The sequence below is a fragment of the Giraffa tippelskirchi genome, chromosome 10 (assembly GCF_054371585.1).
Source record: "Giraffa tippelskirchi isolate mGirTip1 chromosome 10, T2T-mGirTip1v1.2.pri, whole genome shotgun sequence".
NCBI lineage: Eukaryota > Metazoa > Chordata > Mammalia > Artiodactyla > Giraffidae > Giraffa > Giraffa tippelskirchi.
In genome coordinates this window covers 77143974-77159161 of record NC_137284.1, presented here as the reverse complement: position 1 = coordinate 77159161, position 15188 = coordinate 77143974, and the positions used below count along the sequence as shown (strand labels likewise).

Sequence of the window (15188 nt, the reverse complement as noted above, 5' to 3'; positions counted from 1 at the left end):
AAAAATTGTTAAGCATATCATGTTGATGTTTGGTAGAAACCAACACAACACTGTAAAGCAATTATCCTTCAATTAAAAATAAATAAAATTTAAAAAATTGTTAAGCATAGTAGGAATAAGGTATATTTTTTAAAGCTATATGAAAACAATTTAAATAGTTAACTATTATTAATTACTGCTTAATTCAAATTTTCTCTTAAAACTGGCCCTTTTGATGGCCCTAAATAGATTTCCATCAGACTCCATTTTACTTCTGAGGCTACAAATACTTTTGCTTTACTGAAAGGTATCTCCTATGAAAGCAGGATATGAAGGAAATTAAATTGTTTTCTTGTATATCCCAAAATACTCCTGTTAGAGATTAAAAACAAAATAACCTGCAACACTTTTTTTTTTTGGCTGTTGGAATCAGATATCTACCCATCCACAGTATCCTACTTGACAAGTAACTCATATATCTGTCCACCTAACAATAAAGACCTGGGAAGAAAGAGAGGGTCCAGGAACCATTTTTATCCCAGATGTATACTCATGTTCTGAAAGGGGTGTGTTTTCAATGTCAATTTCAAAATCAAATAACTGCATGTAATAGGTAAAGTGCCCTTAAAATGTGATAAGCATATCTAGTGACTTACGGAGCCTCCAGTAAACCTTTGGGAGGGCCTTCTAACTCTAACAATGGCTTTGGGCCACTGCTCTACTGCGAGTGTTTTTTCCCTGAATCTCTAGGCCATATGCTCATAAGGCTCTGAGGATCCCTGGGATTCATCCTCGTAGACCTTATATCCAAAGAAAATGCTAAATCTTACTAACAGAAAAAACACAAGCAGCTTCTATTTATGGAGGGTATACTTACTGTGTGCCTAGTACTTTGTATTTGTTGTTTAGTTGCTAAGTCATGTCAGACTCTTTAGCGACCCCACGGACTGTAGCCCACCCAGGCTCCTCTGTCCGTGGGATTTCCCAGGCAGGAATACTGGATTGCCATATCCTTTCCCAGGAGATCTTCCCAACCCAGGAATCGAACCCACGTCCCCTGCATTTTCTGCATGGCAGGTGGACTCTTTACCATTTAGCCACCAGGGAAGCCCGGTACTTTGCACACTGTATATTAAATCTTCAGTCCAGTGGTTCTCAGCCAGGGGAGGTCTTCCCCACTGAGGGTCATTTGGCAATGTCTTAAGTTCTGTGTTTTTTTTTTTTTTTTTGTCATAATGGGCATGAGGGTAGTGGGTAGACTCCAGCAATGCTGCTAAATATGCCTCAATGCATAGGGTGGTTTCCTACAATAAACAATTATCCCACCCAAAATGTCAGTGGTGACAAGGTTGCGAAACAGTGTTTCACTCCTTGCAACAATTTGCAAACAAAGTTTTAATGTGCCAATTTGGCCAATGGAAACCAGAAACTCGGAAAATTAAGGATGTACTGAGTGGATCTGGGTCAGAAACTCAGATCTAATTCCCTCTGTTTGAAAAGAGACCTTAAGACAACAGTTTATGGAGAAAAGCCTAAACAGTTAGCATAATTTTCTCAAAGTAAATTTTAAGTATTTTCTAGCCTTCCATGTATTACATATTAAAAACTAAAAAAATAATTTTCTAATGTCAGAAACAAAAACAGGAGTTCCCTGGTGGTCTGGAGGTTAGGACTCTGTGCTTTCACTGCCAAGAGCTTGGGTTCAGTCTCTGGTCTGGGAACTAAGATCCCACAAGCTGTGCACATAGTCCCCACCCCACCCCCCCAAAAAACAGCTATTGGGCCATGTTATCTTACAATTTTATCATTTAAAACTTTAGAATCATGCATCATATCCATATTTGCTTACACATGCCTAAAGGAACATGAACAGAAATCAAAAAACTATGGAGGGGGTTATTCCTGGTTGAGACTGAAACTGGGTACTGAAACGATAAGGAGAATTTGCACTTTTATATTTTAAATTATAAATACCATCTTATAATTTCTGGCTTTAAACAATGTGCATGTATTTATCTGTTGGCAATTCAACAAACAAACCCTCCTCTCTGTGTGTTAAATCTTCAATGATGATTTTGCATTCTTAGGTGTTACATAAATGGTGGAACTTAGGCAAATTCGGAGATTTTACTGGTGAAAAACTGGACTAATTGCAGCCCAACTGTTGATTAGAAAATCTCCATGCTGGGCATTCAATGACTTCCTGATAAATACCAAAAGCCTTTCCCCTCCACACAGGCACTCTCATTGAAAGTTCACTCTAGATCCTCTTTAGTAATGGTTTACTAATAGCTGAAGAATAAATTGCATACGATTAAGATGGATTTACCATTAGAAGAGTCAAGTGCAATCATTTCATGAGCATACTAAGGGTAGAGGAGGCTGAGCAAATAGGCCAGAGTCAGATCAGGAGGGACCACTGATCGAGGCCAAGGAACACGAGTCTTACCATTTTTCACAGCCATGAAAATGTCCTTCAATGTTGGAAAATAGCTGCTTTGCTTATTTTTCAGGATCTTAACCATTTTGAGGACAATAGGCGTCTGCAGCTAAATTGAAATATATATATAACCTAGATTAATGACTAAGTAATGCATTCTACAAAAATATTTAAATTATATTCCATTAATGCACAATACACACAGTATTTAATACTCAAAGGCGTACCTAGTTTCAAGTTGAAAATAATTTTTAAAATTAACATTTTTTTTCCTTAAGCTTGTATTTTATTTTACATTTATAGGTCTTTGACTTTTTTAAAAACCTAATTTACATTTTATTATATATGTAAGATAATATATTTCCATATAAAATCTGTTTCAGAAAACTCTCTAAGAGATAGGTGAACATGTGAATGAATGTCTTAGTTTTTAGAACATTAAATTGAATAACTTCTAAGGCAAACACTAGCAGAGGAACCAGTTAGTTCTTCCAAAGTTGCATCTCTCCACTAAGCAAAGCCTACTCCTTTCCCAAATCAATTATATCAACTAGATTAATTAAATCATAAAAATCTTCAACGTTTCCCTTGGGAACTACACTTCCTATGCCACAAAGTGTTTCCAATTACTCACATGCTGTCAAAATATTTTCAAAAAGGCAAATTCACCGTTAATACCCATTAATTTTAAGAATGCATACTATAGAGAATTTTACAATAAAAATTGAGTAAATCATTCAAAGACAGTGTGTTAAACCTTTCAAGTTATTGGAAATCCCTGCTTTGGGACACCAAATTCAACAAGTGACTTTGCTAATTCAACTGACAAGCAATTTCTAGGGCTCTCTACTTACTTGATCATAAATGCATGATAGGTTCTCTCTTCTCATCATCCAGAAATCCAGTTCAGTTTGAGGATTTGAGTGAAGACCACTTAGCAAAGGCTGCACTGAATCTTTCTCTATGATTTCTTGGATTTGATGTGACCATTTAATAACCACTGATTCAATTGCATGGAGTACTCTCCTTTCATTTGGCTCCAGTCTACAAACACTGAAATGATTAATAATATAATACAAAAATGAATCATTTCATCCGACTAAGGACAGGACTTAGTATTTTAATAACTATTTTTTTATTTTTAAAATATGCTGTCATTACAATAACATTCCTATATTGCTAACATGGGGGTGTTACGGGGGTGTGATATTAAGTAGGTATACAGCTCTCCATTTTGATATCTCGTGTAAACTGTATCATTACATACTTGGTCTCTGAATATTTCTGATCCAGGTCAATGTTTCCTGCAATAGTGGGAATTGGTAGAAGAGTTCTCCTCAACATTTTGCCCCTTAAAATATGCATTTTACTTTTCATGACTTCTATATGATGTTCCATGTCTTGTGAAATAAAGCATGACCAGGATTTATGGTTGTTCTTATTAGAAATAATTGGCACTAAAATCTAGAGAAAGAAAAACATTTTAAGAAGCAGAAAAATTAATTTACAGACAACGTATTCCTTCAAAGATTTTCTTGTTACACAAGATCGGCAACTAAACCACTCAATTTCAATTTCATAAATGTCCTCCTGTGACATCAAATTTACAAACAGATGACAAAGCCAGTTACCCATCTAGACTTAATCAATTAGACAAATTCTTTCAAAGTGGAAGTACTATACTGCTTGTTCATTCATTTACATATTTATCAAACATTTATGGAGGCTCCCAGTAACTCAGACCCTGTATGAAATAAGCAAAATCATGTCAAGTAAGTAAACTGCTTTCTTAATGCAAATTGAACACATTGGCAGGTGTATTAATGGAAAAAATCTTGAATCACATGGAGGCAAAAGCAAATTAATCTTGTCCAGCTCTGAGGGACATCCCAGTGGATTAAATTTTGATAGAAAGATATTTATTAAATCATATGAACCTTGTTTGGAACTCCTTCCACCATTAAGTTGGGAATATTAATGAAACTATATGTGTGGGAAACCTCCAAAATTATTTTTTGTGTTCCCAAAGCCCAGCATGTTAAGTAATTATAGTTTGTTGAGTTAATGAAGTTAGTCTCTTCTTTCTTCCTCACTCTTTTCCAATATGTACTAATTGCAAACATTTTTTTCTGACACAATCTGTCTAGACTTTCAGCATTAACCATAAGATTTCCATTAGCTAAAATGCTTAGAAAACAGCCTACCTTTTTAAAGTTGATTTTGAGAACACAATCTTCTAGTTAACTACAAACTGAAAATTCATTTCATTTTCCAATGGGGATAAAACAAATATTTCCAAATTGTATTATATTTTCCTGCTTTGTACCCTCTACTTGTTGAGCTAGGAGATCAGTAAGAAATAGTGTGTCTTTCAGTGGCAACAATCTAAATGTCCATCCACAGATGAATGGATAAAGAAGACGTGGTATGTGCATATACAATGGAATACTACTCAGCCATAAAAAGAATGAAATAAAACCATCTGCAACATGAATGGACCTAGAGATCAAACGAAGTGAATTAAGTCAGCAAGAGAAAGACAAATGCCATATAGTATTACTTATATGTGGAATCCAAAATAAAACGCAAATGAACTTATGTATGAAACAGAAATAGACTCCCAGGCAGAGAACAGACTTGTGGTTGCCAAGGGGGAGAAGGGTTGGGGAGAAATGCACTGGGAGTTTGAGATCAGCAGATGTCAACTATTATATAAAGGATGCATAAACAATAAAGTCCTCCTGTACAGCACAGGGAACTACATTCAATATCCTGAGATAAACCATAATGGAAAAGAATATATATATATCTGAATCACTTTGCTCTATAGCAAAAATTAATACAACACTATAAGCCAACTATACTTCAATAAAAACAACAAAAAAACTAGTGTGTCAAGCTCTGTGGGTCAGAACTGCCATGAGAGGCACATTTTCCTGTCATATGGAAAATGCAGGAAAAACATCCATCTCTGACTGGGAGGGATATTAGGGAACACTCACCAGGAAAACTGATACTCGGTTTAAATCTTAAAGATGAAGGAATAGGGCAGGCAGAAACCTGAATGAACACTGATGCAAAATCACTGAAGGCTAAAGGAGCACACACTGCTTCCGAGAAAGTGCCAGGTCTGGCCTGCATGAAACTGGAGCCAGCACCCCTGAAGAGAGGGGCTGTGAGGAAAGCAGGGGGATGCATGAAGAGCTTTGAAAGCGAGACTGAAGATTTAGGCTTGCTGGGCTGCCCATGCACTGACCCACTGAACAACTGCTTTCTAGATTAAATTCCCAGTATCAACAGCTTTTTCTAAAAGTCAGGGATAGGGATAATTCTGGTTCTTCAACATTTCCAGTTTACTGGATCCAGTTTCAAACTTTCACTCTATTTACTGTTCTGTGACAAGACCAATAAATATTTGTGTCATAAGCTGTAGATAAAACTGTTATGCAATTCTGAGCCACATGCTTTGTAGAGCAGTTAGGCAGAGGGCTAGAGTATCTCCATGAACATCATTTCAAACAAGCTGACCTGAGATGTGCTCTGTAGTGAAAATAAACCTTGTTAGCAACAAGCATATACAAAGGAATTCAATTAATCTGGGGTTTTGTTTTTAGCTGGAAGTTTTTTGTCTAGGTTTTATGCTTTGTAAGAAAACTCCCCAAACTTTCTCTGAACCAAAATAATGTGGACATGTTTACTAGCGGATATACAATTACAGGTAAAAAAGCCTTTGCTAGCACTCTTTACTCACTTTCTTTATCCTTTTTTGAAACTGGCATCTTCCTTTTAACAACAGTTCTTAAATCAGTACAGACTATTACCTGGTCAACAATTTCACAATACAGGAGCCGAGGCCTCTGCTAGACTTCTTAAATTGAAATGTATAGGAATGTGGTCCAGACACTGACTGCAAGAACCAAATCATACTTACATTCTGGCTTGAGAAACATTTACAGTTATTGATTCTTTCAAGATATGGGTCAACATAATACTTAAAGAAATAACTACATGACACTTTTAATACTTTTGCTAAATTATATAATATAGTTAAAATAATAGCATATAGGGACACATAAAAATATTGAACAGTAGATCAGGAGTAAAATTTTGCACACGTTAGATCTGAGATGTCTATTACACAGCAAGTGTCATGTCCAGTAGGGCAGTGGAAGTCCAAGCTTGAAGTTCAGGAAAGAGATTAGGGTTGGGAAGAGAAGTTTGGGAGAGCCTAGCATATCAACATAAATTACTGTTTATCAGTGTATATCCGTGTCAAACTTCAAAGACTATACAACATATAGTTGAGAGTATATTAGGTCATTAAATGAGAAAAAAATAAATATGAAGTCATAAATGACCTTTTCTCATCTTCTGTTCAAACACCTGGTCCATCTCTTTATTTTACTCCAGTATAAGAACCACAACACTGGAAAATTCCCTCAACACTTTTCAATCCAATCACTACTTCAGTAACACAGTCCCTCTGTGGTCCTTGATTGAGTCATCATCGATTCACCAATCCTTGCATTAAATGTTTTTCTTCTTAATGTACCAGAAAGATAGTAGTTAATTAGTTTGGAATACAAGCCACAAATGGCCTATTTGATTTCAAACTTTTAAATGAAGTCTGTCCTAATAAAAACCTTCAGAGAACGTGCATAACCACTATCATCTTTCAATAATACATGGATGTGGGTTTGACAATTAGCTTTGGTGGCAACCACCTGGATGAAAAAGTTGCAGGGGTGTTAATTTTCTAATCAGCCTTTCCAGCTTTATATCTCACCACCCTCTAGCTCTTCTTCCCCTACCTAACTATAGTAATGTACTTTGTTTTTAACAATGCAATCTGCATGTCCTCACCTCTGGGCCTTTGCACTGCTTCTCACTTCCTCCCTTCTCCACACCTAGCTACTGCTCCTTGTCCTTCAACAAACAATTTACCAAATAATTTACAATGATTTACCTTCAACAAATAATTTACCATACAACTGTGGATGCTTTTGAGAGTAAAAACAAACAATAAGAATTAGCAGATGTCAACCAATCTGTAACAGAGGAGACTGGAACCAACTCAGGCAAAGCAAGACCTGTAACCTAGTAGAGTTGAGACTTCGTACCTTCCCTGACAACTATGTAAGATGTCACAGCATCCTGCTGAAACCACAATGTCCACTACGCTATATCCCTGATGGTTCAGCTGTCTGCCTCTCTAGTTAGACTGCATGCTTTCTGAGGGCAGAAATGTCATCACTAACTGCCAGATGTGTCCTGCCAGTGGTACCAAGCAGGTATTAAAAAGTATTAACTAAAGGAACAAATGACAACTGTGGGCTTGTTAGCATACAAATTCCAAGCGAAAAGCCCAAAGGGACACTTGGGAATTTGTATAGCAATAGGCCCACAGTTGTCATAAATGTCAAAAAAATTCAAATGGAGATATCAGAGGTCATACATCAAATGCTTTTCCTCTAAAAAAGTATCTTGAAGCTTCATTGTTTTGTCTCTTAGAAGAGGATATCTCTAGCCCTTACTTAACTTTCATTCATTTAACAAGTACTTACTTATCTGTTACTATGTGTCAGGCAGAATCTTGGGGGTTTGGGACTCATCCCTGGTGCCTCAACTGGTAAAGAACCTGCCTGCCAATACAGGAGACGCAAGAGTCATGGGTTCAATTCCTGGGTTGGGAAGATCCCCTAGAGAAAGAAAGGGCAACCCACTCCAGTATTCTTGCCTGGAGAATAGGAGCCTGGCAGGCTATAGTCCATGGGCTCGCAGAGAGTGGGATATGACGGAGTGTGCAAGCACACAGTGAGGAAAGATTAAGAGCTGTGACTAGGGCAAGGCAAGTAAGGCACTCACTATGGAACAAAATATAAGAGGACACAAAAAAAACCCCACAAATAACAACAACCTGATGTGTTGTTTAATCACTAAGTTGTGTCCGAATCTTTGTGGCCCCATGGACTGTAGCCCTCCAGACTCCTCTGTCCATGGGATTCTCCAGGCAAGAATACTAGAGAGGGTTGTCATTTCCTTCTCCAGGGGATCTTCCCAACCCAGGGATAGAACATGAGTCTCCTGCATTCCAGGTGGATTCTTTAACCCTGAGTTACCAGGAAAGCTCAACAACTCAATAAGATGAGTCATATTTTAAAATATTTTTTAAATAAAACTTAATCTAAAACTGATAAACAAAATAGACATTTTTAAATAAAGATGAGTGTTACTGACATTTTGCCTTAGGCTCCAATATGACTTGGCATGGCACTGTTAGTGATCCTATTTTTCAAGTGATTTACTTGCATTAATTTTTATTTTTTAAAATACTGCCTTAAGGGATTCCCTGGTAGTCAGTGTATAAGACTCCATGCTTTCACTGCTAGCACCTGAGTTCAATCCCTGGTCAGGGAACTAAGATCTTGTAAGTCTTGTGGTGCAGCCAAAAAAACACAAAACACAAAAAAACTGCCTTAAACTACTATTCATTCTGATTAATCAGCTGTTTTTGTTTCTCCTCACCTCCCTGGAAGTTCTCCTCTTGAGCTGGGTGCCTCACTTGCCTGACCCTATGTCCGGGCCCTTCAAAGATCCCTGTTCACCTGGAGCGCGGCTTCACAGACAAGAGATATTTGAGCAAAAAGACTTGAAAGACATGAATGGGTTGGCTGAGTGGATTCTGGGGCAGATGAAGAAACAGCAAGAGCAAAAGCCCCAGGGCAACAGTGTGCCTGAAATAATTAAGGAACCACCACAAGGAAGCCAGGAGTTAGCAATTAAACTCAATTAAAATGAGTTGAGAGGTCACAGGGAGGTCAGACCACAGAGAATCTGGACTCATGCCTTAGGGCCCCTTCATTCCAAATTTAAGTCTTGTCCACAAAGAAACCCAAGGGACATCGTAAGTGTGATGTCCTCACTTTTTTCGTCCCAATGCTCATATCCTCAAGCATAATTAAATAAATTAGAATCTTCCAAAACCACCTAAACCCATGAGGTTCTGAATGTTTTATGTCTTCTATAGATATACTCATGGACAGTTTACTCTTTCACTTAAACTTTTCAGAGGGCTATGCAGAAAAAGGTCAGAGAAACCTGGAAGCGTTTTATATCTTCTGTCACAGATGGTAGAGAAAGCATTCCAATAGGAGTGCAGCTTTGCACTTCTAAGTCCAGTTGATGGCAGCCTGGATTCTCATGACCAAAGGTCATTTACACTCCATGTGAAACCCTTTCATCAGATTAAGTTCAGTAAAAATCTCCTGAACACCTGTGATAAAACAAAAACTGTCTCAAGTGCTTAAGATAGAAAACTCTCTTCCTAGTGTCTTCTGGAAATCAACTAACACTATAGAAACTCAATAGAGGGAAACCATGGTAGAACTGAAGTTGGGGGAGAGAAGCCCTAGCTAATCCAGAGACGGTAAGAAAATACTTTTCAAGAAGAAAGCAGAAGAGCCTCAGAAAGTAGAAGAGGTGAAAGACGGAGGCTGACAAATCTTCAGTAATAAATACGTACGTTGGCAATTACTCCTACATTAAATATTGGTCTTGGCTAGACTGCTTTGACTACTGAGATCTACTTTAGTGATACTAACCCAGTTTCCCCAAATTTGATGTGCATTAGAATCACTTGGACTTCCCCAGTAGCTCAAATGGTAAAGAATTCCCCCACAATGCAGGAAACCCTGGTTGGATTCCTCAGTCAGGAAGATCCCCTGGAGAAGGGAATGACAACCCACTATAGTATTCTTGCCTGGAGAATTCCATGGACAAAGGAGCTTTTTACAGTCCATGGGGGGTTGAAAAGAGTGGAACATGACTGAGTGACTAACACAACCCTCCCCCACCCGCCACACACAATCACCTGAGAATCTTTAAACACTACTGAAGCTTGGCTCCCACCCCAAGACATTCTTATTTAATTGGTATTATGTGTGACTTGGGCAGAGTTACATTAGCTCCCCAGGTGATGCTAATGTTCAGCAAACTTTGAAAACTACTGCTCTGGTTCTTTCAGTCATTTCGTATATTATTCCTCAAAGCTGGTTTGTGAACAAACAGCATCAGCTCCACTCCAGACCTACTTCATCAGTTTGCCTTTTCCAAAATCCCGAAGCAGTTCTTAGGAACATTAGAGTGCCAGTAACACGGGTTAGGAGAACACTTCTCTGATTGAAGGGGAGAGAAAAGGAATTTTAAGGCACTCATTCCTAATACTTTGTTTCTGTTATCTCTTTCCATTATCTCACATGAGTGCCCTTAGAAACAAACAGGAATCTTAAAAACTGATAACACACTTTTTCAAAGGGTATATCTATCTTTACTCTGAACAGGAAGTTAAATACTTTAGCTAAGAGCAGAAGCCTACTCAAGTTGCTTTTTAATTTCCTTCCACTACTTAGAAAGAAAGAGGTGAAGGATGATCCTACAAATTACCACCTGTTGAATGTTAGCATCAGTATCAGCTCATTTCAGGAACAGTCTGAATGCTATCATTTTCCATCCACCTGGTTAATGAGATAACCAGCTTCTACATTCTTTTTAATAGCCAGTTATCCTGAATTAATTTCAAGTGTCATGAAGATAAATTAAATATTAAAATATTAAGCATAGACCAGTACCTCGTCTAGGAAAGCAGTTACATGTCCAAGAGATGAGGCAGGTAACTCTCCAAATAAAACTACCTGAGAGAAGTCATTTACTCCAATGTTTTTGGTGGTCTTCTTGGCAATGTAAACAAGTTTATGTTTTACATCTCTTGGAATCTGAAACAAGAGCAAAATAACTATTTTAAGCCCATAATGTAGCTTCCATGTTAACAAGCAAGATGTACTATATCTAACTGGATTGCAAGCATGAGAAACAAAATCTGGCATCTTGCCTACCTTTATAAATAAGATGTTCCACTGCTCCTCTGCAACGTGTATACAGTTTTCTTTGTTCATTTATAAAGCTAATTTCACAGTATTATTGGTGTGAAATATCACCTTTCAGAAGCATGTTGATCACACCAGATCATTATATACCATAACGTTTCATTATTAAAAACAAATACAGGGAGAAATTAGAATGTTTCCATCTCAGCAAAGGTTATTCTTTTGTATAACCTTTTCACGTTAGAAATAAGCCCAACTGATATAAAGACCAAGAGGTTACATTTGATTACTATCCTGAAAGCAAAAAAACAGACGTGTTTATTCTAGCATTTTCATGAGTACCAAGTCATTTCTCCAGATATCATGACTATTTAACCTAATACTAAAGTGTTCTTTTTGTCTACTCTGACAAACTTTTAAAAATTAAACTAGGAAAGTAGCAAAACAAACAAAATTCAGAACTCCTAAAACTCTAAGGTAAAACTCCAGTTATTTTTCCTTCTCTGGGATCCCTGCCATTATAATCCACCACATCTAGCGATGATGGTAGCACTTTACAACATAACAGTAAAGCATCTCAAGACTATAAATCTTGCTCCAAACTTTTCAAAGTCTAGAAGTACAAATGCTGTACTCGTAGAAGTACAAATACTAAACTCGTTAACGTTCAAGTGTACTAGAAGTCAAATTTAAAAAGGAAAAAGAAACTGTCCTGAGCGCAGACTGCGGCAATCCTTTTTCTTTAAGACTAAGTATCAATATTATTCCCTGGGATGAAGTTGACAGGCAGCCTGAGCCATAACAAGCTATTTGGGCTCTGCCAAACACCACATGTGGCTCCAGAGTGATCCAAGAACGATTTAAAGTAAAGTTATCTGGCACAGAGATTTCACCTCGCGCCTAACACCCAGGCAGCTAAAGAACACGCGGCTTTTGCAGGCTCAAAGGCTGACCTAGAAAACTAACCAACAGCCGATCAACAGCAGAGTGGACGCACCTGGGGGATTCTGTGGACTCCGGGGGCAGGCACTTGATAGAAGTTATTTATTTATTTTAAAGAGCCTTAATGTCCCGAAAGAACCCAAGGAGGCGCGACTGGCCAGTCCCGCCCGGGTGTCCGTCAGGCTGTACGCGAGGTGTGGCCGGGGTCCCCTCACCCCTTACCTGTTGGGACGCCTCGAGCCGCCCCTCAGTGGCGACGCTGAACAAAAGGCAGGCTGGGCTGGGGCTCTCCAGAAACGCCCCCAGAACCTGCCGGTTGTCCTCACTCTCCAAATACTGGCTCCATTTCTCCTCCGGGAGGCCCAGGAACTGCTCCAGGCGGCAGCCGACGAAGCGCACCCCCGCGTCCTGGGCAAAACTCCGTGCTCTCCTGGCCGCCGCCACCTCCTCGTCTTCGTCTTCCTCCTCCAACTCCACCAGGCCCGCCGCCTCTGGGCCGGCGCCCGGGATGAGGCGAAGAGTCGGGGCTTCTCGGGCTGCCACCTGGGCTGCCATCGGGTACGTCCGAGTAGGCGCGGGACCGGCCAGCTCCTCGTGCCCGTCCCTCCCCAGCCCCGGGGACGCTGCGCCACCTCCACACCCTCGCCCCGGGAGGCGCCCACCTCCTCCAGCGATCACTGTGAGCGCGGCCGCTTGTCTCACACCTGCTCCCACTTGGCCTCCCGCGTCTGCTCTCAGAGCTACAGCGCAGCGGGACGGAGCTCCTGAGTGTCTTTAGCAGCGCGTCCCGTTTCCAGGGGAACGGCGTCCCCGCCCCTGCCCGCTGAGGGCGGAGTGAGAGCCAAGCAGAGCGGCTTTCCGGAGGGGAGGGGCTTGCCCTCCACCGGTGTGAGCCACTCGGTGGCCTCTCCGCTGCCTTCTGGCTCCCTGACACACAGGACATCTCCGTGGGGGCTCCCGGGGAGAGAGTCCAGTATTAATTGCTGTGTTTTGAGCAATGCTGCCATGTGCTGAACTCCATGCTAAGTCCATCATCTTGATTATTTTAATACCTAGAAAGGCAGGGCTTCAATTGGTCAACTTATCGAATGACCAAAGAAATAAGTCACAAAGTGCCTAAGCAACAAGGAGATAGTAGATTCATGTCTCGCGCCCAGGGCTTTTAATTCACTTTGCCCACAGTGGTTAGGTGATTCCAAAAAAGAATCAACACTGCAATTCAGCTTTCTTAGTTGTGGGAATCCCAAGATCTAGGTATTCAAAATCCTGATTCCGAACTTCACCTGCCACTTACCGGGATGTTAATACACACAGTGAAAGAATGAATGACGCTCTTTGGAAATGTCAAAGTGCTCTGAAATATATAGAGAATTATTATTCAATCTAAAAGGTCACAGGAGAAAAGTTCCAGATTAGTAGCAGTCTCCCTGATGTTGAAATGGGATTTCAGTACAGTCTGTTAATGACATTTGTTGAGACTGAAGGAGCCAGAATTTTGAGAGGCAGTCCTCGAATTAAACTTTTTTTAGTCCTTTCCATTTGTTAATTGTTCATTTCAAAATAAAAACTTCAAACTTTGTGTTTCCCAAGGAAACATGAGTGAGTGTTGCCCTCAATCATCCATTGTAATAACTGATAATTGATAAATAGGTTGTTTCCAGCAAGACTAGGTGCCTCAACAGTTTTTTTTTTTTTTTCAGGATATCTGCTATGTCTGATAACCACTGTAGGCTTTTCTAGTTGTATCATCAGAATCTTGAATGAACACAGGCTCCTGAAAAGTCTTTATAATGACTTCAAACTTCAAGGCTGCTTTGTACTGGCTAGGGCAATCCTTAGGGCACCCAGCAGCTACTAAGCAAGCCTAGAAATCACTGAAAATACCATATGATTCTTCTTAGTCTTTCCTCTCATCCCTATGATCTACCTTTGCATCCTCTACCACAGGGAAACAGGAATTCTGTAAATAAAAGAGTTGAATTAAATTCAAATGGAAAACCACTTTAAAATTCAGTAGAAATTTTGAAATCATAATGCTATTTAACTACAGTTTTCAAAAGGGTACATATGTAACTTATAATATAGAATGAAAACACATCAAAGATGTATTAACTCATTAATGAGGAAATCAACAAAATGGTGAAGTTGGTTCCAGGAGAATCAAAGAAAAAAAGATTCACAGGCAGCAGAGATTGTTGAAATAAAGTTGTTAGATTAGATACAGTACTCCTTACTGTCCTACAGAGCAATATAATCTTGACCTTTAGGCTTTTAACAAAATAATTTATATATTTCAAAAATAATTTCATCTGTAATGAACAAAAATCTGTGGTTAACTGTGATTAACAGAAAGTCCAAGTAATAGTGGCAAACAATAAGAATATTTATAACCTCACCCGAGAAGTCTGGTTGTAGAAAAGCCATGGGTTGGTTAACACAAAGACTCTGGGATGAAACTGCTGTTTGTCTCTCTTTTCTGTGGTCTCCAGTTAATCTCCTATCATGAATGCTAAGTGGTAGTGATGCTTGCTAGCATTCCTTGTAGGTGACAATGCAAGAAAACAGCATCTTCATTTTTGAGTAAAGAAAACTTTCTGAAGCCGCTCAGAAGATGTTCCCTTTCATCTGATTTGCCAGTATTTCATCATGTCTGTATCTAAACTTTGTGTTTGTCGTGGGAAATGAGATCAAGATCCACCTCCAGCCTCCTCTTAAGGATATGTCCACTAGGAGGAGCCTGAGCAAAATCTGGATTCTGCTAGTGAAGAAAAAGAGAAAAAAACTGTCCATTTGGTAGGAATGCCAAGACAGGAATGAATGTGCTTTTTTCTTCAGATGTCCCTATATACATGTAAATCATGGGAAGTATCACTTTACACTAACACAATTCCCCAAGAATTATGAAGACTTTACTTTTTTTTGCCCCTCAACTGTGGAGAAGGCAA

General features: G+C 39.2%; 1 protein-coding gene across 4 annotated transcripts in view; it reads right to left on the bottom strand.

Annotated features, from left to right (window-relative positions):
• DNAH11 (dynein axonemal heavy chain 11) overlaps nucleotides 1–13826 on the bottom strand; it is a 364135-nt gene extending 350309 nt beyond the window's left edge. For 3 of the 4 annotated variants that reach the window (XM_081536387.1, XM_081536386.1, XM_081536385.1), the window contains exons 1-5: nucleotides 12466–13826; nucleotides 11047–11190; nucleotides 3687–3883; nucleotides 3274–3463; nucleotides 2429–2528 (exon numbers count right to left, since the gene is read on the bottom strand). In XM_081536387.1, coding sequence (XP_081392513.1) covers nucleotides 2429–2528; nucleotides 3274–3463; nucleotides 3687–3883; nucleotides 11047–11190; nucleotides 12466–12798 — 964 coding nt within the window. In that variant the 5' untranslated portion in view covers nucleotides 12799–13826. Of the gene's footprint in view, nucleotides 1–2428; nucleotides 2529–3273; nucleotides 3473–3686; nucleotides 3884–11046; nucleotides 11191–12465 lie in introns of all 4 variants that reach the window. The other variant, XM_081536384.1, reaches the window with a different exon arrangement.
• Nucleotides 13827–15188: the final 1362 nt, after the last annotated feature.